Below are 26,784 nucleotides of genomic sequence, written 5' to 3'. Positions count from 1 at the left end.
GCAGTCTCGCATACTCGTAGAGGTTTTAAACCACTGATGCAGGCTCAGTCACTGAGATAGATAGATAGATAGATAGATAGATAGATAGATAGATAGATAGATAGATAGATAGATAGATAGATAGATAGATAGATAGATAGATAGATAGATAGATAGATAGATAGATAGATAGATAGATAGATAGATAGATAGATAGATAGATAGATAGATAGATAGATAGATAGATAGATAGATAGATAGATAGATAGATAGAGTAAAGTTTCGCTTGTTGAAGTGTTGTCTGTGAATTATTTCATCCACCAAGTTCCGCTAAATGGAGAGCTGTCCTTGAATGCGTTGCTCAAGCGCGCATCCCGAGAGTCAAACTATCGCTGCTTGATCTTGCCGTTTTTTCGTGAACAAAGTCCCGCGCTTCACCAACTGAGCTATCGGGGCAGACATATGAAACCGTGACGTAATGAGAAACACGACGTTTCAGGTGAAAGTAGGTACTGAAGCGGGTCCACAGAAGGTGAGGGCGTACGGCCCCGGATTGAGCGAAGGGAAGGTTGGAAACTCTGCTGACTTTGTCGTCGAGACTATAGGAACTGACGTGGGACAACTAGGTAAGAAACAAAATAACGGATACCTGGTACAGTTGGAAACGTATTTCATCACCCCCTTCCCTATGAAGAAACCAACTGGGTTTTTGTAAGATTCAAGAAGTAATTTGAGCTTTCTATGAATTATTACCCAAAAGATTTACTTGAGGGTTGCAGTGCATGAAACCTTTCATCACTTTCCACTTTCATGAGTATGTCCGTTTTGTGCGTGTGCTGTTGTGGGATATTTACCAATAGCCTGAGTTTACATCACTGAATTTATTTCAAGGATTTTCGATTGAGGGTCCGTCCCAGGCAAAGATAGACTGCGCGGACAAAGGCGACGGTTCATGTGATGTCAAATACTACCCCACAGAGCCTGGCGAGTATGCTGTTCACGTGATGTGTGACGACAAAGATATCAAAGGGTCGCCGTTCATGGCGAAAGTAGAACCAGCAGACAACAAGACTGACCCTGACAAGGCAAGTGAAAGCAGCACCACCTTTAAAGTCTATGTTCTGGCTATTAAAAAGCCAGAGTGGTTACTGTTAATAGGAAAAACTTTCTTTCTCAGCTGCACTGGGGTTTACGTCAGATGTTGGTCATGGCTTTGAATTTGGGATTTTTTACTTTTTTCTGGAGTGTTTATACCTCAAGTTGTCATATTTGTTTACATTAAGGTAGATCACGTGCTCAATTGCGATGATCACATGATATGAATCAAATAAATATAACATTGGTTGACGTCGGTTTAATGTTTATCGTCGTTTGAGCCTTTGGGACCGACACAAGTTTGTCTCGGTAGTTTAACTTGATAACATTGCACTGAAAGTGGGTATCTAACGCATAGTTTCGAATAGATTGGCAACGGTTTTGCTAGCAGCCTCAAACATACATTTGGTCTCTTAAACTTCGTAACATCGTCAGCAGCCAAACAAGACAAAAGTGGGATTTGGATAACAACTGAAGGAACTGACGACATTGTAGGCTTCAAGGAGTCGAAACGTATTTAGATCAATAAAATTCAAATTAGGTTGAACCGGACCTAAGTTTGTAGTTATTCACTATTGTTGACTGGTTTTAGTTTTAATACTTTGATTTCTTTGAGTTTAATTTTCTTTTGAACTTAAGGTCAAAGCTTATGGACCAGGTCTTGAGTCTGGGAAGCCTTCTGTGGGCAAACCAATCAAGTTTACTTTGGATGCCCGAAAGGCAGGAGACCCAGCTCCAGTGAAGGTGTGCGCCAAGGCTGATGGCGAAGATGTCCCAGTGACGATTGAAGACCTTGGGAACGGATGGCACGAGTGCAGCTATGTGCCCAAAAAGCCAGTCAAACACACCATCATCCCATCCTACGACGGAGTGGCTGTGAAAGATAGTCCGTTCCGGGTGAGTGGTTAGCTCGTTCTGGCCGAGTGCACATCTCTCATGGGCGTGGCTCATTACAAAAAGAGTAAAGTTTTGATGATAACTTTTACTAAAAGTATTTATTGGCCAAATTTAGTAATGAACTATACGTCAATATTCTTTACTATGCAATTAGTTTTCCAGACAGTGGGAAAATTCTGGTTTTAACTTTAGAAAAGTTCACTTGTTCACTGAGGACAAGAGATTTTGATTGGAAAAACCTTGAAAGCCTGGGCAAGAATGGGCCGTAGAGCAAACATTGTCTTGAAATCCAGGAACATCTGTCTTTGTAAGGGCGAAAATCTTTTTTCGGAAGCGCACTGGGCTGAGAAAGGGCTGGTTTAATACCAATAAAATCGGGGAATTTTTTTTGAAGGGGCAGTAAGGAAATTGATTGCATTGCGTCTGGCAGCACTGCTCCTAGTTTCAAGCGTCAAGGAAACACTTTTTATAAAATTGCATCGTTTAGCAACGATTTCTCTTTCTAGGTTGAAGTTGCGGAAGATTCTCATCCAGAACGTGTGAAGGTCTTTGGACCCGGTGTGAGTCCTGGAGTAAAGGCGGAGGAGCCAACATCTTTCTCCGTTGATTGCTCGAAGGCAGGAAGTGGCGACATCAGCATCGGGATTAAATGTGCCGCAGGGGTTGCAGGACCCTTGGAGCGAGATGTTGAGTTCGAGATTGCCAAGAACAATGATTCGGACACTTTCACTGTGAACTACACTCCCCCAGGCCCAGGTTAGTACCCTCGACCCCTAATCGAAAGAGGGAAACTGGGGCATAAACTTCTTTAAAAAAAATCCAGTTTTAAACTAACAGCAAAATACATAAGATCGCATAAAACTAGAAAAAAAAATTGTAAATGATTTTTCCCGTTGTTTCATATGATTAATTGCCACAGAAAAGAAATAAAAACTGCTTTTTTTGTCTCGTAGTTTATTATTCATAATTCCAAGACGGCTCAGTGGTTGGTTGTTTACGTTATTCAAACATATGCGAAAGTCGTAACCTAATCCAATTATACTTCCCACAGGAGAACACACGGTGATGGTTCTGTTTGGAGACGAAAAAGTCCCTGACTCCCCAATCACTGTGGACGTGACATCCTCACACAACGCCAAGGAAGTCCGTGCCAAAGGTCCTGGTCTGGATGAGTCGGGTATGGTCGTAGGTTGCTTGAAGCTGCAATTTCCAATCTTTTCTTTATTCGTTTCAACTGCTCTCGATAATGGTCTATTACTCTATTGTACACCAATTGCAAGTGTTGTAAACGTATTGTAGGTTATTGAGTGCTTGTTCATTAAAGAAGCAACTTCGAAGAAGGTAGTGCCGATAAGCTATCATGTACCAACGGTACCCAGTTTCACCGCTTTACTTAACTGCATATTTTAGTAAGTAGCAATATACTTCTGTGGCCAAGGTAAAATTAATCAATATGTTGAAAAATGTAGTTGCTTGTTCCTGAGCTTAAAAAATGTATTGATGTGTGTCCTCATACGCAAAATGCCACCTGCCCACAAACTTGGCAAACTAACCAGCTTTTTGCATCATACCAGCATTGACTCTTCTGTCTTTACGTTGCATGATAAATTGATAACGCTACAGTCAATCAACTTAGTGTTATTCACGTTGTCACGTTAGCACAGCAGACCTATCTTGACTTACGTAACTTTGGAAAAATTTCCAAGGAAATTATCTAACTTTTTTTTATCAAACTGCGTTGTCGTCCACTCAGGGGTGGAAAGCGGAAGACCTACCGAGTTCACCATTTTCACGAAAGGAGCTGGCAAGGCCAAACCTGATGTCCAATTCAAGCCCGCCAGAGGGAGTTATAGAGCCCCAGCCAGAAAGGCAGATATTGTGGACAACAAGGTATTCAAATAATCATTCGCTATCTCCGCTTGCAGCAGATTGCGCATCAACATGGGTTACTTGACAGGGTTCCATGTGATTTTATGAGTCGTACTGCTTCCATGCTGGCTCAAGGCAGATTGGAAGAGAGTAATATGTCACCAGATAATTACCCGATTTATCCTCACTGCGTTATGCAAGAAAGAACGCAATGGCACCATTTTTAAAGTCTTTGGTATGACCCGACCTGGAATCGAACCCAGGGTTACCAGCACCAGAGCCGAAGACGATAACCACTGAGCCACGGGTGCCGGTATTCAAACTTAAGTCATAAATCGTCGTATGTACACTGGACAATTAATGTAAAAAACATGGATGTCATTTGTTTTTATTTTTGCGTGACATTTTGTCTTTCCTCTTAGAAACAGACGAGAATAACCACTTATAGTTAATACAACGTTGTTTCACGTTAGGTGACTGAAAATAACTTTGAATAGCTGTAGTTTTTCAGAAACAACTAACCACAAATTCTACTCTAAGTTCATATTGTGTTGTTCCTCAATCATTCATTGTAAAACTTCAATTAAAACGACAACCCTGTATATCTTGTGCTTCTTCTACATCCAGGATTCCACTTATACCGTTTCCTACACTCCACATGGTGAAGGTCCAATGGATGTTCAGGTTACTTACGGAGGAGATGAAATCCCTGATAGTCCTTTTCCTGTGGATGTTGTTCCACCAGTCGATGTCAGCAAAGTACAAGTGAAAAACTTAGGAGACAGTGAGTAATTTCTCAGAAAATGAGCTTAAATTTACCAAGTAAGTTATCAATTTTTGTGAAGATAGTTCTGATTCGACATAGTAAAAAATATGGCTAATTAACTCTGGCAGTTTTTCGCACTGTTAACTGCCAAGATCGATGAGTTTAAAGACTCCCATTGTAGATAAAAAGTGACTGATTGTATTTCCCCACTGCCCAAATTGAATATAAAACTATTTAATCCACTTAGTTTTCGTTTGTATCGAGTTTATCGATCTCGTTTTAATCAATTACAATTTTTCAAACACACTCATCGTACAGGCAAGAACGCTGTGCAAGAGCATTGCTCAACCACACGCCATGGGCATTTAATTGTGCAATGTTGTTATCCCTGGTGGCAGGTCCCGATCTTAAAGTTGGTCGTTTTTTAAAAAACTTTCATTAAGAGTATTGCTTGGATGGAGGCGATCGTGAAATTCAAGCATTTTCGTCTGCATCCAATTTCTTTTTATCCTGCTCATAAATTCATTTATTTTCAGAAATGGATGTTGGCAAGCCAAAGGAGTTCGAAGTCCAAACAAAAGGAGCTGGAGGAAAAGGAGATGTGGAGGTGGATGTGATATCACCATCCAATGCTCCTGTTCATACTCATGCAGTGGACACACCTGAAGGAAAAGAATATTCCTTTACTCCCGAAGAAGAAGGTATAGATAACAACGTCTGCACTCTGCAAACAGCTTTTGTAGAATGCTTTAAAGTCGCATTATTTTCTTATTCCTAATATTTTAAGAAAATGAAGAGGATCACATAATTTATAAAAATTCAATGAAACACTTTACCAGACATGTAATTTAAAAACATGGCACTTACTCTAAAATAGCTAAACTATCAGATGGCTTTGCAAATGAGATTTCCCATTTATCTAACAGACAACGGAGTACAGAACCACGCTACAGTAAAAAAGACAAACTACAAATTGCATGATGCTTATAGCATGACTGTCTTGTCTCAAACAAGTCCAGTCTACAAGTTGGAAAATAAAAACTTGGCTTACCATAAGTGTTGTGGTGAATCGTACACGAATTTAGTTTCTCGCTAAACACATCAATTTTCCTCCTCAGGCCCATACAAAGTCGCCGTTAAATGCGACGGGAAGCCAGTCAAAGGAAGCCCGTTTGTTGTGGAAGCTTTGGAGCTTGCTGACGTAAGCAAAGTGAGAGCTTTTGGACCCGGGTTGTCTGAAGGTGTCGTCGGCGAATCGGCCCCCTTCACCATCGAGACCAAAGACGCAGGTATATGGGTTAAGTGAGCTTGATTGAAGAAAGAATTGCTATGAATCACAGCTTGTGGAGTCGAAGCTAGTTTTGAATGGTTAAAACTGCCATGATTGAATTAGACCAGTTGACTTTTCAGTCATTTTACGGAAATACTGTCTTCAGAGTGGCATTTTTGGTTTGAAGTTGCTTAAAATGTTCTATATTTTACCTAATGGCTTATGACAGCACATAGTGGTGGTAGTTGCGTAACTGGAGTGTGAGGTAGGGTAACTTTGAACTTCGGAGGGGCAAGCATGACGAAACACAGTCCATGTGATGCAAATAAAGCGGTTTTGACGTAAAATTTTTGAAAATGGCTTTGTTTGTAATTGCAATGACAGATAAACTCGCAATGTGTGTAATTAAATATCCAATCTGTTAACTTTGGTGACTGGGGGACAGCGTTAGAGGTTCAAACCTTCCACAAGTATTCGAAAGTACCAGGAGTAAAGCTCCTTAACACTCTTGCAATCTGAACACAAAATTACTTCCCAGTGATTCAATAATCAGTTAATCAAGTGTTGCTCGTTATTGAAGGTTGCTTGTCTGCCATAGTTTGTAGTGCTAGCTTCCGGAACTGTAGTTGCTTCCTTTGCAGGCAACGCTGGGCTTGGTTTAACTGTGGAAGGACCATGTGAAGCAAAGATTAAATGCATTGACAATGGTGATGGGTCCTGTTCTGTCGATTACCTCCCCACAGAGCCAGGGGACTACAAGATCAACGTATTGTTTGACGACCAGCACATACCCGGCTCCCCATTCACAGGTAGACATATGCTACGTGAAGCAGCGTTTTCTTTGCGAAGACCATCTGGAAAAATATAGACTTATAACAACAACAGGTCATCCGTGTGACTCCAAAGATGGAACTGTGAAACAATAAAGCAGAGAAAAAAGTAGTAGTTTTTACGAAAATATATTGTAAAATAACAACTTTTTTATGTCTGCCAGTATCTCAATGTGTTCTGTAAAAACTAGAAACATATGAAGAAAATTCTTTAAAGATAGTAAAACAATCCACAGAGTACAAACTGCAAACCAAACCAGTGCAAATCACAATACGTTTATTGCCGTGTTAATCTGCATACCAACAATGAACGAAGTGTCGCCTGACACATCTCAAACCTATATCATGTTTTGTCGCTTCTACCTTTTTATAGATTTCTGTTGTTTTGAGCATGTGTCATTTTTGTTGTAGTGGTCATAAATAAGAATAAATTAAACTGAAATTAGTTGAACTAAACTCTTAACAAAAAGACGACCTAGCAATATGTATATTGTAACACCAAATAAACTTGTTTGATTCTGTAGTTCACTCAGCAAGCACTTCTTTATTCATGTATTCTGTGTTTACGATGTGTTTCATCTACTATGTCTATCACACAACGCCATCTTTGTTTTGTGCAGCCAAGGTCGAGCCTGCATGCGATGCATCGAAGGTCAAAATATCCGGCCCGGGATTAGAAAGCGGCGTTGTCGGCAAACCAAGCGCTTTCAAAGTCGATTGCACCGACGCCGGAGACGCTCCCTTGACTGTAGACGTTGTCAACGAAGATGGCACCCAGGTTCCCAGAGTCAAAGTTAAGGACAATGGAGATGGGACACATGAGTAAGTGATTTATTTTACATAAAAACGATCGCGAAAAAGCACATTTTATGATATTGTTTCCCTTTTTCTTCTTTTTTGTATGATTGTTTCAAGCCGATTTTGGTTTCTGAGCTGATTAGTTTTTACGCGGACAAGTGTGCCATACTATTTTGAACGTAGTTTTCTTTACAGTGTCACTTTTGTTCCTGACAAACCCGGCGACGCCGTAGTCAACGTTGAATACGGCGGGAAACCAGTGTCCGATTCCCCGGCAAACGTTGAAATTGTTCCCGATGTCGACACTGGTAGAGTTCGATGCAGCGGTCCTGGTGTGCAGAAAGAAGGTAAAATTCTATCTGTTAAAAAATCTCAGTGCTGAAAAATGATTTCCATAAATTTTAGTGTTATTCTGAAAGAAAACATATCCCTACTGCGCTTATGTTGCTTTGAAATATGAGACTAACATTCTATATTGTCATTCAGTGGCAGTTCCTATTGAATCAAGAAAGAGCTTTGGTAGAGAGTTTATCTTGTTGAACCATGTCTTGTTTATTATATTTACAGAAACACAAAACTACGCAACAAATTAAATATCGAACGTTTTCGGCATCACAAGATGTCCTCTTCAGGAATAACATAGGCTATATACAATTTAACTACATCTGAATAAAATACCATGATAATTATCACTATAAACAGAAAAAAACAAAAAAAAACTGCACAGTACTTCTGAACGTTCGATATTTAATTTGTTGCGTAGTTTTGTGTTTCTGTAAATATAATAAACTTGAATATGTTAAACGTTGCTTCGGCTTCGTTGCTCGGCTTCGTATGCCTATAGTCGAATCAAGAAAGTTGTACAGCACTGGTTTCAAAATTACTTTGAGGTTGTTCTATCAACAAAACACAATGTTTCAAACCTTTCTTTATCTTCATGAAGCAAAATTCGGTAAAAACCAAACTTATTTTCAAAAATCTAATTGCTATTTTGAAGGGCCTCTTGCCGATGTAGAAACACCATTCACAGTTGATGCAAAGTCTTTGGCGCCTCATGGTGGCGACCACGTTCACGCCAAACTGGTGGGGCCATCCGAAAACGCCGTCCCAGTTGAGGTCACGGACAACGAGGATGGAACGTATGACGCAACTTATGCCCCTGAAGAAGAAGGTGAGAGTAAAGTGAAAGAGCAGAGGATACAATTATCATCGAAACATAAAAAGTTGTCTTACCCATCTTTGGTCTTACCAGCCTCCGCAATGTCAAAAAATATTAAAAAACAAGTTCCTTTTTGACTTCGCACCTTAATTATATTTTGGCTTTTGAAATTACTTGCGTTTTTTTTCTTGTTTTCTCACCCCTTTTGTACGTAATCTTTAGTTACCCACTATTTAGTCACTTACTATTTAGCCTGCCCTACATCATTTAGGTACCTACGCTTTTACCAAACTTTTAAATCATTTCTATTGCAAACTATTCTTCTTTTAGGAGAAACGATCCAATATAGGCCTTATTTTTTATAACCGTATCTTGCATGTATGTTTCATTGGTAAAACGTTGTTCCTCGCAGGGCCTCATGAACTGTTTGTGGACTACGACGGCGTCCCAGTACCCGGGTCCCCGTTTCCTATCCAAGTCAAAGAGGGTTGTGATGCCAGCAAGGTAAAAGCCTACGGTCCTGGACTGGAAAAAGGTACCACAGCCAAACCAGCTAAATTTGTGGTGGACACAAAGGGGGCTGGTAGCGGTGGCCTTGGATTAGCAGTGGAAGGGCCTTCAGACGCCAAAGTCACATGCACGGTGAGTTTTGCAAAATAATAATAATCGAAATTTCATAGATATTGTAGAACTATGCTCATTCACCAAGAATACAAAAATTTAAAGAGATCGATATCATTATACTTCGTGGCACGGTTTATCAGGAAACACAACTGGCTGCCGCGTCGCAATTTGTGGACTATCTAATCTATGTACCCATGACAGTTTTTTCTTCGTTGAATATGCAATCTGTGTAATTTGTGCTAGCTATACTCATGTACCTCACCAGCTATACAATACATGCTTATTCTTTTTGTTTGAGCTTCCAAGGGCGAGGGTTTATTGCTTTGCTTTGTATTTGTTTTTGAGTCGACATGCTAAATATGAAAAATGAAATGAAAAGTTGTCGGGGGTACAACCAAACTCACTTCGAATACAGCTAAAATAACTCTGACTTTTGGCGATTTGACAAAGGTCAACCCTGAAATGGCATATTATTATGACTCTGAGTAATTATGCTTGAGCCCACTTAAATCTGAGAAAATCTTTTTCAACAGGACAGCAAAGACGGCACATGCGCAGTTGAGTACGTTCCGACTTCTCCAGGAGACTATGAGGTTAACATCACGTACGGAGGCGACAACATCCCAGGATCTCCATTCGTGGTTAATGTTCAAGATGTGGTTGATCCCACGAAGGTATCAACATTATTATTATAATTCTCGTATCTGTAATTGCGCAATATTTTTCATTACTGCTGGTAGTCCAGGTCTTCAAACAAGAGTCAAAAAGATTGTTATAAGTTAAGAGTGGGTAGAACATGACTTGACTAAATCAACAGAATCTTTTAGTAATGGTTTGTTGCTCTTTTTTTCTTCAGGTTAAATGCGACGGGCCTGGAATATCCCAGGGAGTACGTGCCAACGTTCCCCAGGAATTTACAGTTGATTGTTCCAAGGCTGGTGTCGCGCCTTTAGAAGTTGCCGTTAAAGGACCAAGAAGTACGAGACTTTAATGATATTTTACGTTAATGTGGCGTGTGAGAAACCAGACTCGATCAAGTAATGAGTCTGCTTTGTGTATAAAACGTCGGTGTTCGATGTCGGTGTGTATAAAACGTTCTGCCAACCTTGCGCTCTAGGACAGTTGCAGGGTATTAATTGTCAAAAAATAAAAATTACCACTGTAAATTGATAAAAGATTACTAATATTGATAAATTAAAATTTATTTATTTATTAATTTAGTGAAGTAGCCTACACTTTATTTCTTTAATTGTTACTGCGCATCCATTTGGATAAATAATTAATAAATTCAAAGAAAATATTTTACGAATGGTTTTTAACAAAGTTTTGTCTTGGAATCTTGTTTATTGCAAGCCTTTGAAAGCATGAAACGTTGCCAAGGTTGGCCCCAAGAGACTTTCTCAGTCTTTCCTGATTGTCTCATCCATCAATCTAATTTCTTGAACTTGGCTGACTTTTAAACGTGTCTTTTCGACAAAAAAGCATTAGCCCTGATTCTTACTGTTGCCTGAAAATGACAGTAGAAGAGTGAGTAGCTTCCACAACTGTTCGTCTCTAAAACGCGGAATCTAAACTTTTGAGGCTAGACATTTAGATAATGAAAGAACCATTTATTTGGACCGACTTTAACCTTATAACCAACGATGATCTATTTTCCCGTTACTCTTCTAAACCCCGATTAACCACAAGTGGTCTTCCGCAGGCGTCAAGGAGCCAGTTGACGTCATAGACAACGACGATGGAACACATACGGTAAGCTACACTCCCACCAAAGAAGGCCCCTACCAAGTCCAGGTCAAGTATGCAGACGAGGAGATACCGAAAAGTCCTTACCGTGTGCGGGCACAGCCTCAGCATGACGCAAGCAAGGTGATGACGTTCGTGTGACGTGCTACTAATAGGTTTTTAGTAGTTTAATTTTTTCCCTTGCACTTACAAAACACTAAGCGAAATAATTTGGAAAGGTAGCCTAACTTAGATCACTAAGAAATGTGGTTTATTCAACTGATATTTTTTAACAAATTTTGTTCTTTCATCCGAAGGTTGACCAGTTTTATTTTATCTTGGGTACAAAACGTTGAAGTGTATATTTTAAGGTATAATTTGCTGTCTGGAATTGGTTGACTTAGTTGCCTATTTTTATCCTTGTTTATTTTGATTTGCATTTATTGTCCGTGTTTACTTTTTTAACATAAACTTGTGTTTTTTGTTGTCTTCATGTTTTTGCACTGCACCAATATATTGTTTGACAATTTGCTGGTTTAAACCGGTTGTAACTGGCTTTTACTCCAGGTGAAATGCAGTGGACCTGGCGTGGCATCTAGTGCTCCAGCATCCATTCCTGTTGAATTTGTTGTGGATGCTAAGGACGCAGGAGAAGGAGTTCTTGCTCTTCAAATTACGGTGAGTTTATCATCGATTTCTAAAGTCATAGTTTTCATCTCCTAATTGACTTTTTAACCTTTCTCATGGCAGTCTATTGATGCTGTATTTGTGAAGGCTTTGAACCACTGAAGTTACATTGTATAGAACCATCCTGGTCATAAGTCTCCTGAGAATGAAAAGATTCTATGGCATCCGGATGCTTTGATTCCCAGTGGTAGCTTTCCAGAAGAAGAGGTGTGTTGGCTGTTGCGGCTTGGCGTATATTGTTGTACATGAAACTATTCACTTTTAGAATCCAAAGCGAGAAAAGTACGCAGTTGAGATGCCCCCACTGCCACGAAAACCGGTTGCCAACAAGGCCAATGCATCCACCCCCTTACGTGCTAGCCCACTCAAACTCAAACGTGGGTGTAAAGTGGGGGCCCCAACACAGCATGAACCCAGAGAGGTTCAGGCAACCGTAAGTTGAACAAACATGCACAAGCTTCTGCACGGAACTTACTGACTTCAGCTGCTGCGTCACTGATCACTACTCAATTTCACTTAAATCAGACATTTATTGACATATTGTATATTGCAACCAGAGCTTAATTTCTTAATTAGCTAGTGAAATTTTAAAAGCTGCCGAATCTCAAAATTAATTTTGTGGATTTAAAAGTCTAGTTCTGGTAATCAAATCTAAAGTTTTGATTGCCAGATCAACATTTTCGCTTACGAAACCAAAATTTATGATTTAGTCCAGCGAAAATTAGGCACTGATAACAATATTTACACTGTATACTTGGTAAATCTTCAGCATCATTTTTGTCTTTTCTCTTTGTCTTCATTTCCTTTTCTTTGTCTTCTGTATGTAAAATGCTTCACAATCCATACGTTATTTTTCTTCTAATAAACGTTTTACCTCTCGTTGGTGGTGCTTGCATTTCTATCTCTATATTTTGTACAACACACATCAGATGGACAACCTTGTAGTGCCACAACCTCGGCAGATATAGCTATTGAATACAATAGTAAACTTATCCTCTTCCAAAGCTATTCAGTCTGTCACCGAAAGATTTATGATCTGTGATTGTCAGCATATGAAAGCGCATTGATCTCTGCTTAACACAACTTTTTGCTGCAAAGGGCAGTTAATTTTAACATGCCCATAATAAACTACTAACTAACCTTTTCACGTTCAGCGCATTAGTTGTGCTTTCCAAAAAGTTGATAATCATTTTAACTTATACATGTTTAAAAATCATTTTATATCTATTATGAAATATAATTACTGACTTTTTCTGTGCATGCCTTTCAAACATCTGTCAACCTAACACCATATTGCTAAGCTACTAACCTGTCTTGTAAAGATTAAAGCACGGTATGGCCTTGTTACAGAGGGCTATGAGTCGCTTGTATGATTAGTCATGGGTGTAATGTTTGACGCACTTAGCGTTGTTCTATGAATCTGCAGTGCTATTGTGTCTTGTGGATGGTAATTGTTTTAGAACTATATTATTTGCAGAAAATTGCACTCAGTTAGAAATTTCTGCACATTTTATATCTTTAAATATCTTTACATTTGCTGGAAGCCCATAAACTTCACCATTTTATCAAAATGTTAAAAACGATTTAAGATGAGAATTTTATGTAGGTAGCAGTTTGTGCACTTGTCAAAGGTATCTAATAGTCAAAAGCTCAAGTTTGAAATAACTACAAAATTTCAGCCTGTGTAAGGAGTTTTGTTTTGGATTTCTGATTACGTTGTATTGACATTGCTTTGGTGTCAACAGAGCTTTTTAAAGGCCAAGCGTAAACCGTTTCTTACGTCACTGTTGTGTGTAGTTAATATATAGTTCATGATGATGGTGAGAAATTTGCATAACAGCAGTAAAAATATATCTGCTAATATCCTGCAATGGTACCTGGGTAGACGTTTTGACCTATAGTGACCCTACAGCGAAAGTATTTCTGATCTATTGTGACCCCACGTAAAAAAGACCCTTTGACTCATCTCATTACCTTGTACTGTGCTTTCCAGGATTCTGAGGGAAATCCTAAGAAAGCAAGTATTCGTGACAATGGAGACGGTACATTCACATGTGCATACACTCCTGATGAAGTGGGAAGGTACTCTGTGGGGGTCAAGTACGGAGGGGATGAGCTGCCGTATTCCCCCTACCGCGTGAGGGCTGTCCCATCAGGGAATGCCAATAAATGTGAAGTAACCGGTAAGGAATGCGTGCAAAAAATTTGATGAAATTAAAATTCGTTTCGACAAATGTAAACCTATATAACTACTTGTTCATTTTATTTCTTTATCAGCTAAAAACAAACAGAATTTTAAAACTATTATTTAATCACTGGCTAAGGCGCTGCTTTAATTTTTTTATCAATACCCTTCCTACAGGATTGTTATTTTTATTAATGTGGAGTAAATTTATTTTTAGGGGATGGAATCACTTCACCAGTCCCACTCGGTGAGGAAGCGGTCATAACTGTGGACGCAGCCAAGGCCGGGCCGGGAAAAGTCTCCTGCGCAATAATGACACCTGACAGAGAACCCCTAGCAGCCGATATTGTTGAAAACAAGGATGGCACTTTTGACATTTTCTACACTCCCGAGAAGAAAGGTCCTCATAAGATTGACGTCATGTTCGGTGGGGAGCCCGTGCCGGACAGTCCATTCAAAGTTGATGTAAGTTTAAAGTTTATAAATATTTTTTCTCTTCTAACAGCTTCTAGCCGCTGGGCAGAGTTCGGCGTTAAGAAACTTTTGAAATCTTCTACATACATTCAGAACTTAGTTCCAAACTCAATCTGCAGACGTTGAATCAAGGTAAAAAATGATTAATTTGCTGGCTGGGTTACTCCTTAATGTAAGATTGGATACGATCAACAAATATTCAATGCAAGTCAAACTAACCACAACATGATTCCGTCACACAGGTGGAACCAATCAGTGAGAAGCCACAGCAATTGGTTGAAGAAGACATGGTTCAATTGGCCGACGCTGCCCCTGCGTATTCCAGCATGAACGGAAGCAGCCCTAATCATGAACCGGTGAGTAGTTTGAGAGGAAACAGAACGTTTACAACAAATTGCCGTGCAGGCTGAAAACATTGAAGAGTGCGTCTTCATAGCCTATATTGTTGTAAGCTTTAACAATTAATCAGACTACTTTATTATTTATCAAACTTTAAACAACCTAGTATTACAGTCATGCAAACTCAGCTGCAGTAGCTTTCAACACTAAAGGAAAATTGCTCACAAGAACACAAAACAAAGAATATGCTGAAGGATGAAGTCAACTAATGTAGAATAACTGACAAAAACAAGGAAGTGCTTGGGGATGAATGAATCAAATAGATTAACGTGGTAGTTCGCAAAAAGTAGTCCAAAAACACATCAAAAATTACTGTTTGTATTTCTATCATACAACACCCAGTGATTTGCAGCCCTTTTCAAATTCCCACTAGTCTTGTACAAAGTTTTCCATCATTCTAGAAGTTTCTTGATTATCTTCTTTCAGGTGGCGGAACCACAGATTAATGGAGATGCCAGCCCCGACTCCTTGAGATCCTTCGCCCTTGATTTTGAAGTGCCGACCCGCCCTGGCGAATTGACCAGTAAGAAGCATAAAATGAACATATACAAATATTAAAACAATGAAAACCATTAATACTACAAAAAGTGCTCAATGCCAAGCAAAAAGGCAAAGCAGAGCGAATTAAATCAAATATAGTTATTACTATCTGAGCCTTTACAAATTGTTTCACCTAACGGATCATCAGAAGGTCTTATTCAAATAGAATAAGACCTTCTGATAAATAGAATAAGATTCTATTTGAATAAGACCTTCTGATGATCCGTTAGGTGAAACAATTTGTAAAGGCTTCAGATAGTAATAACTATACAAATATTATGTGCTATGACGTTTTGAAGTCTGCATGGAAATCTCTGCAGCATGTGTGGATAAAATTTGTCGTAATTGTATTTATAAAATTTTCTTAACTCTAAGTCAATATTTTTACAACAGTCTTGTAAATTTAATGTAAAATTATTTTCTTCTTTCTGGTGATATTGCTTTAAGCACTTTCATATTTATGACCTTTTTAAAACAATAAAATAGTTGTTAGACACTTTTCCGCCCATTTCATGCCACGTTCTAGTAAATTTCATCGTTTTCTGGTAATTTGTAGAAATTAGTTAAACGTAAGCTCATGCGTTAAGCCTGTAAAAAAGTGACCTGTTGGAGACAAACCAAAGTCCTCTCACCATGTGAGCAGTGGTTAAGAAAGTAGCCTCGACCAACAAATTTTGTGCAATAGGTGAGGTGACCACTCCGAGCGGGCAAAAGCACAAACCGAAAATCCAAAAGAATGGAGATGGGACGATCACCGTTGGATACCAGCCTCAGGAGAAAGGACTTCATGAATTAGGCATCTTCTTGGACAATGAACATATTTCAGGTGAGATACTTTTTCTTATGTTGACACTGTTTGTAGATTGAGTAAAATATCAACAATTCACTCAAACGAACTTTAGTGTTACATTTTCGATCCGCATTTGTACTGTAGTCTGTGTATACACAGGCTCATCTACAAGCCAAATGATCTGGCTGAACTGTTTTTTTCTAACAGGAAGCCCAGTCGAATTCTATGCTGACGTGTACGCTCCCGGTCACGTGACCGCGTACGGACCAGGTTTGGTCACGGGGAAGGTGAAGGAACCGGCCGACTTCACCATTGTCACCAAAGACGCAGGAGCAGGTGAGATAGGATTGATGTTGTACATCGCCGAGACTCCTGAGATGAAGAGGCGTTTACATCCGTATGGAACGTTTTTAAATTACAATATTAGTAACTGCAACAGAAAAAAGCATAAAAATAACTTACTTGAGGATAATAAATTACTAATGTTTATATAATACACATGCAAAATTGCTTTTGAAAACTTAGATTTTGTTTTTCACAACAATTTATATGTTTACTTTGACATCTCAGGGGGCTTGTCCTTAGCCGTGGAGGGCCCATCAAAAGCCAACATCACTTGCCAAGACAATGGTGATGGAACATGCTCTGTTTCGTACCTTCCCTTGTCTCAGGGCGATTACACAGTCTCTGTCAAGTTCGATGGTGAACATATTCCTGGCTCGCCTTATACCGCAAATATTTCAGGTATCGACTGCGTTTTATCATACTTTTCCTGTTTTGTTTTCATTTCCTTTTTTCTTTTATAATTGTTTTTTTTTATAACTTTTTGAAGAGTAGTAACTTTGTTGAGTCATAAACAGATGATCAACAAAGAAACTTATTTTGTCTTTCTGCTATTTTTTTAATTTTTATTCTTCACTTTTTTTCTTCTTTTCTCTTTCACTTTTTTTTAATTCTCTTCTTGCACTCTTGCTTTTTTCTACGTTCTGTTTTTTAATTGATTGTTTTTTTATAGCTGGACCTGACCAACGGAAATCGGAATTATCTTACGGAACCACGAATGACATCCCGCTGAGGATTAATGAGAGCGATGTCTCTCTTCTTTCTGGAATCGTTGAGTCCCCGTCGGGAAGAAAAGATGACATTGATTTAAAAAAGCTACCAAACGGACACATTGGTGAGCTCTAATAGTTTCATACTAATAATAATAGACGTGTTTACATTGTTCTAACACCTCTTCAATTTTAGAAAATTCAATCTCTTTCATATTATCCGTTCGAAAACGTATTCCGTAATTTAAAGCTTGAGTCAATATTCCGCTTTCCGTTTTAACCAGCCAATCCTATTACAGGAATATCGTTTACTCCGAAAGAGATCGGGGAGCACTGGATCCATGTGAAGAAGCGAGGAAGACGACTTCCTAACAGTCCCTTCCGCATCATGGTAGGAGAGTCGGAAGTAGGAGATGCGGGCAAAGTGAAAGTTTACGGAGACGGATGCGAGAAGGCAGTAAGCGGAGAAACTGCAGAATTCAAAGTCGACACAAGGAAAGCAGGTTAAGATTTTTTCAGTGAATAAATTTAGTGTTGAACTGTCTCCTTACTATATTCTAGATAGAGTCTAGACAGATGATCGATAACAACTTGATAGGATTGAATTGCATAATTCAAAAACAATACATAAAACTAACAAAATAACAACTGATTAAATTCGAATGTTTTAGAGACTTTCTGCCCTCGTTAGGAATTAATCTAATTTATCTAAACAAAACAAAAGAACAAATATTTGTAAAATGATAATAATAAATGACTGAAATTAGTGACCATCTGCACTGAGCTAGGCACAAACGCAACTGAAGAGCAGACACAAAAAGTTTTAACATTTTGTTATAAAGTATGCGGGAGAGTGATGAAACAAACTTAAGATTTTCTTGACACGAAAATTGGTGTAGCCTACTTGCCTTCCTATACACTTACAAACGTGCATAGAGTAAAAATCCTTGGATAACTTTAATTTTGAAAATGTAATTTGAACGTTATTTTTTGGTCAGGTTACGGTGGCCTTGGTCTGTCCATTGAAGGCCCCAGCAAGGTTGATGTGAGCTGTGACGACATGAAAGACGGGGTTTGTGACGTCTCATACAAGCCTAGGGAACCCGGAAACTACGTCATCAACGTCACTTTTGCTGACAAGCCAGTTCCAGGGTCGCCGTTCAACGTCAAATGCACTGGTAGAGCTTTATTGATTTTTGTTGCTTTTTGATAAATCGTGTTGCGGAATGTACACTTTCTTTGCTGGTCTTCAGCTGTAGGGTTGGATGCAAAAAATTATGTAATTATTTCTATGGAACAAACACTTTCAGCTTATTTAAAACTGCCATTCACCTCTCGAATTAACAAACTTGTCTCAGTGGTTTAAAGGTACAGTGGTTTGCACTATTGCCAGCATAAAACTTGCAAAATAACTTTTTCAGACAATAAAACTTCCGCAACTAATCAACACACTAGACGGGCCTATCGTTTTATGTGTCAATGTAATCGTTGCAGTTTATATGACTACAATAAAACTTATAAAATTATGACGTTATTTTAACTGTTTTTTGACGTTCTTTTATATAAAATAAGGTGAAGGTGGGACAGTAAAAGAAAGCATCACCAGACACCAGAAGGCGCCATCTGTTGCTGCTGTTGGAAGCACATGCGACTTGAATCTAAGGATCCCAGGTGAGCCGACCCACTATACAGGCGTGGAGGATTTCTTCATCTTTTGTTGCACCATTTGGGGTGTGCAAACCTAGACTGGTTGATGTATGCTATGGGCTTTTTATTTTCGCTTTGCTGAATCCAGGTCTTTTAATTGCGCTTTTTGAATTCAGATTGTTCAGTTTGGTATTTGGTAATTCTTAACTTATCGAAAAGTTACAATTTACGAGACAATATTAAGCAAACAATTTCAAGTTTTACAGGATACTGGACAAATGAAATTGATATAACCCTTCAAGGAATTGAGATTTTTGAAAAACTAAATTGATTCAAGTTAATTGTTCATCGTGGAAATTTGTCATAAACATTTCAGCTGACGATATCAGTGACCTTAAAGCTGAGGTGAAAAGCCCCAGTGGGCTCAGAGAGCGAGCAGACATTGTTAAGTCGGCGGAGAACACCTACAGCATCCGATTTGTACCAAAGGTTAGTTTATCAGACGAAGTATCCCAGTTAGCAAGAGCTGCCTTTTTACATCATTTTAAGGCAATCGATGTTGAAACGATGTAAAAAAGCCACTTTTGCTTGCTGCCATGTTGACTTTCATCAATCTGTCGCATAATGCTTCTGTGTAGCCTACTTGGTCATGAAAAGCTACTGTAAATTGTAAACGGTGCATAGAAGAAAGAGTTTTCTGGATCTGTTTATTGCAAAGATTTAATAGAACTCCATCACTCAAGTTTTGTTTCAACTTGTGCCTCACTTCAAGAGTACACTGCCATTACTGAGAGGCAACTTAAGATTTTTTGTCTCGCTGCTACGTCCGAGGTAAAGCTCCAAGTGCAGAAAGTATTATCAACCCTAGTTGTATTTCTGCTCATCTGGTCATATGAAAGAACTTCTCATCCTGGTTATTTACATTATTTTGTCATTACGTACCTTGCAGGAAATGGGGGTTCACGAGGTTAGTGTGAAGTACAAGGGGGCCCACGTCCCTGGAAGCCCCTTTCAGTTCACGGTTGGGCCCCTCGGCGAAGGAGGGTCAGACAAGGTGACCGCGAGTGGACCAGGATTGGAAGGTGCTGTCGTCAACGTTCCAGGTATGATGAATAATCTTTCAACAACCTCAGACGTTTTATTGGCTCAAAGAAATAATTAATAATTATTTCAACTTTTGAAATGGCGATGGAATTTGACGCCACACAACTGTTTAGAAAAACAGTGTTTCGATTAATGTAGGCTACCTCAATGGGTAGAGTGGCTCCCAGCTACAAGATTTCAACCTAGTTCAGACTTGTCAATTTCCGTGATTGGGCATCGGTATTCTCTTTCTTTTAGAAAAGGAAACATAATCTTGTTGCAAATAAAGGTTGCTGTCAATCACAAAGTTGTAATGATAAATGCACTGATGATAATCGCAACACATGGCGCTGTGAAATTTTACAAAAATCTAAATATCTTCATTGAATAGTGTAGCACAACTCTATCCATTCTATACAAGATTCCACCAAAGGATTCTGCACTGGTTCGCACGTTTTGTTTCCTGATGCGATTGACTTCTTCATAGCTTCATTTGCAAATAAAGCCAACGTGAAAATGTCACAATAACCGCTGGTTAACGTTTGGTACCATGTTGGTGTAAGCCTTCTCGTTTTTTACTCACCTCGCTGAAGAGATTAGTCGCTTCATGAAGTGACGTCTTCAATTTCCATTCTGTTTCCAGCTGACTTCAGCATATGGACCAGAGAGGCCGGGGCCGGTGGACTGGCCATCGCCGTGGAAGGACCATCAAAAGCTGAAATTAACTTTGAGGACAGAAAGGATGGTTCCTGTGGTGTTTCTTATGTCGTCACCGAACCAGGTATGTAACGAAGTTTGCGATCAAAGACCATGAGTAACCCCCACCCATAGGAATTAATAAATAGAAAAAAATTAAAGTAGTATCTTTTTTAAAATCGTAAATTTTTAATAGCGACTGGCCGTGTTGCCATTCACTGCGCACAATTCCTGTAAGTTACGACCTACAACCTTGTCATTGGTATCTTAGGTAGCTGTTCCCTCCAACATTCTCACAGACGATGGGTTTCGAAACTCAACTTTTTGTGAATTAAAAAGCGATATTTTTGAGATATCGCTGTCCAGTTATGTATAGTACTTTATATGGAGTTGACTGTTCTTCGACGCCTTCAGTTAAAAACGTTGGGTTTGTTAAAGTACTTGCTGTCATTATCGCCATCTTTGTTGTTTTAATTCCTGACCGTTCCAACCGTTCCCAGGCGATTATGACGTCACTATCAAGTTCAATGACGAGCACATACCCGGAAGTTGCTTTCCTGTTCACGTGACAGGAGAGGGAAAACCAAGCGAAGATACGGTGAGTGATTGACAAGCTTGCATTGCGCAAGTGAAAACCTTTAGAATCTGCTACGCTGAGTTGACTCAGTAGGTTGGCTACATTCAGATATGATTTCAATTGTAAAGTAATCGTAGTACAGTATATGCTTGGTATTTATAGCTTATACAGTGTTTAGACACAGGACTTGTTCTTGACTAAACCGAAACGGTTCTAACTGTTACAAAAGTTATACGAATTAGAACAATAGTTGACGCCATGGGTTAGGCGTTGAATAGTAGGATAGGCTATACTAGAAGTTGATTTATCGCAACTCACTGTACAATAACGAAAGAGCTTTTGCATGTCCAACACACTCATTACCATGACCATTGACCACTTTAAGGGTAACCCATTTTCTTTTGCAGTAATTGTTTGATAATAGAACATAGTTCATCCTACGTGATGATACGAAAAATTACTTTCAGATCTATACATTTTTTTTTTCACAACTTGTCAAGAAATGTAAAATCATTGCCCGTGCAGTGCAAACGATTCGGTGGTTACCAAGTTGCACACATCGCTTCCACGAAATTGACTTAAACCGTTGTGAAAATATTGTCTCATGTTTGAATATTTTCTTGCAGCCAAAAACTAAATCCGACGCTTCCAAAGTTCGATCATACGGCACTGGGATTAGAAAGGCTCTGATTGGAGAGAAAAATAAGTTCTCAGTGGATTGCAGTGCAGCAGGTAGACAGTAGAGTAGTGGATTGATAATAATAATAATGTGTGTTTTGATGTAGCTCTGTTTCCATCGCAGATATACGTTGCTCCTCATTGCTTTACAAAGCAGACGAGGTCCCGATGGTACGATGATACTTAATTCACTTTAAAGGAAGGGGTTTGATGCACTGTGGGATAATTTCTCGGTTATTTCCTATTTGAACTTTTTAAAGTAACTCAAAGATATTTGAAACTATTTTCAAAACAACAAGATGTTTTGGATGTTGTTTCCCGAAATGCCTCACCTAGTCGGGAATGACTGAACAAAATGGTCGTGAACTCATAAATTTCGCTAAAGCTAAAACGAGATAACATGTGCCACTAATCGGAGTACCGTAGGCCTCAAATTTAATCAATGGTGTGGTCCTTCTTTTGCGCCTTGTGCAACACGCCATTTTGCTTGGACTAGACGCAAACAACTTTCCAAAGCCATGCAACAATATCACATCTTGTGCATTTAACGGTTTTACAATAAATCGACAAACAGCACAATACCACATTCTCTGACCACTCAGCTTTCGATCACTGTTATCCTGAGCATTAAGCCTTACGCTGATGCCAGGAGAAACGCTATATGGTGTGCCTGCTACATCTTGCATTTGTTACAGGGAGCAACATATTGTTGGTTGGAATCCATGGGCCAATCACTCCCTGTGAGGAAGTATATGTGAAGCACATGGGCAATAAGAAGTACACAATCACCTACACTGCCCAAGAACCAGGAAAATACACCCTCATTGTAAAATGGGGCGACGACCATATACCTGGAAGCCCGTTTCACGTGACCATCCCGTGAACATACATCCGTATAGCTTACAGTGTTATATGATGCCACATTCGTGCTATGAAATGCTTGTATTTCCATAGCCGTGGACCGTGGTGTTGCCCGGCAGACAGCAGTTTCTTGTGTGTTTTCACACTGGCTCCAGCTTCAGCTGTGGTGCAAATCTTGTACAACAAGTTATCTTATTGAAGCGCGTATTTGTATTGTTTCTTCGCGTAGTATCCTGTGCACTATCACGATTTCCATGGTCGCTTATCTCAAACGTGCCTGCATGTAAAAAGCATTGCTGCAGATATACCTGCTAATACTATAGCATGGAACTTTTCGTCCTGCAGTTTTAGAAAGTTCAATGATATCATTGGTCTAGTTTTAAAGAGCTTTGATATCAGTAATCAGTATGCTATACTGTATTTATCTGAGTTTGTTGTTTGCAGTTTTACACTTCTTCCATCATTCTTAAATCAAAAGATAATTACGTTTTATTACTTTTCCTATTCCTGGATTCCTTTTTATATAAAGTACATATGTCATTGCTTTTACAACTTATACAACATATCAAATTATCTATATCATATAAAGACGTTAAAATAGACTGGAACTCCAGCTGTCTGTCGGTTTAAGAAAGTTGTCTATATTTTACTGCTTTTTTGTGATTTCTTTCGACTAGCCTCTAAAAAAGACAAATTCAAAGGCAAATTTAATCTGCATTGTTACTCAATGTGTTATTTTGACGTTTTTATTAGGTCAAAAGGCGCGATAATGACGTCTATCAGCTTAATTTTGTTGTTTACGCGCTGCTTTCCAGCTGTACCTATATAGCACAACTGCTCGCAGAAAATGCATTTAGTTATATATCGTATATACCGCTTTTTCACCAATTATATGAATCTGCCTGTTTCAAATCCGTATACAACTATAGCCTACATGCTGCTAAAATTAACAACTTTGCCTTTTCCGCATGTGATCTGAAAAAGCGGAATCTCTTGTCCGTTTTTCCTATTGTTGATCATTTACAGTGTTTATATAAGATAAACAAAACATCAGGCCGTTAACACGGCGTGTACACGACATGGAAGCGACGAAAAGAAAACTATGTATGCGGACATTACGTAATAAAAACAAAGCGATAGTTGTTTGTGGTTATTTTGCATTAGCACCGTCTTGCCGGAAGTTGCCACCGAGATTAAGATAGTTACAGAGGTTGTGCGGTAATTCGTGGTTTCGAATTTGTCAAAACGTTGGATCCCACTAAGAACAAGAACAGTAATGGTACAATAGTTTTCTATTGCCAGATATCGTTTATCTGTTTAGTGTGTTTTCTTTTTGTGGAATTGCCTACTTAGAAAAAATGCAGCAGATCTGTGTCTCTGTCATTCTAGTTTATGTCTCTCCCTGTGGCTATCACAACTGATCCAGTCCTCGATGGACAATGATGCTGCTGTTCATACTTAGGCCCAGTGTAAATTTTTTCAAAGGCCGTTTGTAGCAATTATTGCGTCGGATACAATCCATTAAAGTTGATGGTTCAAAAGACTTTTTGGAACTATCAATACCTACCATGTAGTTGTTTCGTTGTAGACTCTGCTCTTGCTGCCCAGACAGATACGAAGGAAACCAACTTCTGTTTCATTCAATCCTCTGTCTACCGAAAAAAAAGTTTTACCGTTGGGGTCTGTTGCTTCCCGAATTTTTAAGTACCTGTTTTGATCAAAAAATCAACTCCGATGATGAAATTAAAGTTCAATAGGAAAGGATGTCACAGATTACAAAAACCATAACTTATAAACACTGTAGAAAAAACAAAAATACACGAACTGTAGCAAACAAGTCAAATAGTAGCCCATGCACAAACCAAGCTGATACGGAATTGATCCATTCTTGAGTAGGCCCAATGGTCAAACTATATTGAGAGATCTGGCGAAAAAAAACATTCAAACGCATATTACATGATAGTTTACAAGAAATGTGAGTTTATTCATTATTACATTGATTTGCGAATGTTCTTGCTTCGCAAATCACTGTAATAGTTGAGTAAACGTTGAGTTTGCAAACGTTGAAGTTTGCAACCAGTGCTGAATTGTGCATTTTAGGTCTTTGTGTCTTTCGCAAAGATACCACCTAGCCTTCTTTGATTTTGGCGCCTGATCTTCAACAGCTGTTTGTTTTGTTGCGGAGTTAGATGTCCTGTTGATGTTGAAGTTAAAGCTGGTATTCTAGCAAGCTTTTGTCCTACCTGGATCAAAAAAATTTTCATGCTGAGTCCGCAGCTAGTTTCGCCTTGCAATTGTTGCAATCACAAATGCATTGACAGCAGTGACAACGATCATATTATAAAATAAAGTTACCGGCCATCTTCTCATCATTCTCTTGAAAGTGTATGTTCTAACCATTCTGTCAAGAGTGTCGACTCCGCTTTTGGCTTGGGGTCCATCGGACAGTCCACAAGATTCTATCTTTTTTTTCTAGGCTACAAACTTTTGAGACCAATATCAATTTCTTCTAAAGATCAAGCAAAGCTGTGAAAAGTCAAGGTAAATCTATATCGCACTTGCTCTATGTCCTTAGAAACTGCAGAGCGAAGTTTATTTTGGAGTCCATTGGACCACGCTGTAGACAGAGGGTTAAGTTTCAATTATTCTCTTTCAGAAAGTCATAATCTTGCAACACTCACAATTATCAGGCTTGACTGTGAATCACAATCAATGGAGGCTACGCAGTTATGTGCGGTAGTGAATCACCAGAAATGTATTTTGGATCTTTCCTAGAAGATGAACTTGATGGTGAAAAATCGGTCCATGTGGTATAGGGCTACATACAGGCTTACTTCAATAAAATTGTAGCCTACCAACCATTTCGAGCAGTTTTTATGGGAAAATATCAAAATTTATACTGTAAAGGTGACTTTTACCGGCTAACTTCATGCTCGGAATCGTGACATAGCCTACCAGGTGCTGGATTTTATAAACAAGTTTCTGTAGTAACAATAACAACACAGCGTTGTTTTGATGTACGGCCGTTAACGTTTTTGAGGCAGCCTATTCTATTGTAGTTAGGCTACACAACAAGCTAACAACATGCTTTTCTCGCTTGGGGAAATGCATCGCTGGAGTGTGGGCTAAGTTGGAAAAAAAGTGGTAGCAAGAAAGAAAATGTCCTTCCTAATCAAATGAAGCAACATTTTCACGTTGCTGCAGTTAAGGTTTTAAAAATAGTGATGGTTTGTTGGTTTTTTTGTATTAGCATTTTTCTCTAATCAAACACAGTCAAGATTACAAGGAAAATTAACTGCGTAAGTAACTACAGGAAATGAATGAAGAATTAGATTATCAAAATGGAGCGCAGGAAAGGACATGAGTGCCTCTATTTAGTGCTTATCAAGTTGCCACAGTTCATTCAAAATTTGGGTTTCAGCGTTCACAAGGTCTAAATATAGGCTAGTAGGCTAGGCTACTTTATTTGTAAGTTATAACCATCATTAGTGTTGCATTCCGACAAAAAAGAATAAATTGAATTGAATAGTTTCTCTAATATAACAACGAATATAGTATACAACTAGGCATAGCCTACATGATTAATTTTGGGAGGTTTTACGGCCTGTTGAAAAGGTATGAAAAGTTTATGATTAAAAAATGGAGAAAATAAAGTAGAAGTAGGCCTATACCGGTAAACTTATGACGTTTGCCAAAAACAAGATGTTTTAAAATAAAATTATTGTGTAGACCAACATTGAGTAGCTTTCTGATAGACTTTCAAAGTAACCTGTGTAAACATCGAAAACCTGGAGTGGTAAGAAACTGTCCCTCTCGACCCCATTAGTTCAGTGGTTAAGCGCGCGACACAAATAAACCTCGAGATCTATCGGCGCTGGTTCGGCTCTCGGTCGGGGTGTGCGCTTGAGTAACGTATTTTTAGGACTGTTGTCCGATCAGGAATAATCCATAGACAAAAACACTTCAGCAAGAGGAAACTTCATTCTGTCAATCTCGGTGACCAGCCTGCGTCAGTGGTTTAAAGCCTCTACAAGTATGCGAAACTGCCAGGAATAACCAATCAGAGGCTTAATTTGTCAGTTTGAGGATAAAGAATCAAACCG

At 38.9% G+C, this 26,784-nt stretch overlaps 1 protein-coding gene across 3 annotated transcripts in view; it reads left to right on the top strand.

Annotated features, from left to right (window-relative positions):
- The window catches only part of LOC145766027 (filamin-C-like), a 49,005-nt gene extending 25,107 nt beyond the window's left edge, over positions 1-23,898 (top strand). For 2 of the 3 annotated variants that reach the window (XM_082577678.1, XM_082577677.1), the window contains 36 exons: positions 479-605; positions 871-1,064; positions 1,714-1,971; positions 2,478-2,727; positions 3,023-3,148; positions 3,725-3,861; positions 4,468-4,624; positions 5,143-5,307; positions 5,725-5,895; positions 6,518-6,685; positions 7,327-7,528; positions 7,700-7,851; positions 8,502-8,675; positions 9,076-9,305; positions 9,821-9,961; positions 10,144-10,264; positions 10,990-11,156; positions 11,580-11,690; positions 11,965-12,132; positions 13,693-13,882; positions 14,102-14,349; positions 14,601-14,714; positions 15,184-15,280; positions 15,983-16,123; positions 16,295-16,423; positions 16,658-16,831; positions 17,103-17,264; positions 17,439-17,642; positions 18,138-18,317; positions 18,712-18,810; positions 19,163-19,275; positions 19,736-19,889; positions 20,513-20,650; positions 21,066-21,163; positions 21,769-21,874; positions 22,516-23,898. In XM_082577678.1, coding sequence (XP_082433804.1) covers positions 479-605; positions 871-1,064; positions 1,714-1,971; positions 2,478-2,727; positions 3,023-3,148; positions 3,725-3,861; positions 4,468-4,624; positions 5,143-5,307; positions 5,725-5,895; positions 6,518-6,685; positions 7,327-7,528; positions 7,700-7,851; positions 8,502-8,675; positions 9,076-9,305; positions 9,821-9,961; positions 10,144-10,264; positions 10,990-11,156; positions 11,580-11,690; positions 11,965-12,132; positions 13,693-13,882; positions 14,102-14,349; positions 14,601-14,714; positions 15,184-15,280; positions 15,983-16,123; positions 16,295-16,423; positions 16,658-16,831; positions 17,103-17,264; positions 17,439-17,642; positions 18,138-18,317; positions 18,712-18,810; positions 19,163-19,275; positions 19,736-19,889; positions 20,513-20,650; positions 21,066-21,163; positions 21,769-21,874; positions 22,516-22,703 — 5,754 coding nt within the window. In that variant the 3' untranslated portion in view covers positions 22,704-23,898. The remainder of the gene's footprint in view (positions 1-478; positions 606-870; positions 1,065-1,713; positions 1,972-2,477; positions 2,728-3,022; positions 3,149-3,724; positions 3,862-4,467; positions 4,625-5,142; positions 5,308-5,724; positions 5,896-6,517; positions 6,686-7,326; positions 7,529-7,699; positions 7,852-8,501; positions 8,676-9,075; positions 9,306-9,820; positions 9,962-10,143; positions 10,265-10,989; positions 11,157-11,579; positions 11,691-11,964; positions 12,133-13,692; positions 13,883-14,101; positions 14,350-14,600; positions 14,715-15,183; positions 15,281-15,982; positions 16,124-16,294; positions 16,424-16,657; positions 16,832-17,102; positions 17,265-17,438; positions 17,643-18,137; positions 18,318-18,711; positions 18,811-19,162; positions 19,276-19,735; positions 19,890-20,512; positions 20,651-21,065; positions 21,164-21,768; positions 21,875-22,515) is intronic. The other variant, XM_082577679.1, reaches the window with a different exon arrangement.
- The last annotated feature ends 2,886 nt before the right edge of the window (positions 23,899-26,784 follow it).

Source organism: Aplidium turbinatum, chromosome 3 (assembly GCF_918807975.1).
Source record: "Aplidium turbinatum chromosome 3, kaAplTurb1.1, whole genome shotgun sequence".
NCBI lineage: Eukaryota > Metazoa > Chordata > Ascidiacea > Aplousobranchia > Polyclinidae > Aplidium > Aplidium turbinatum.
Note: the sequence above shows the minus strand (reverse complement) of the source record. Positions and strands in the feature narration are given on the sequence as shown.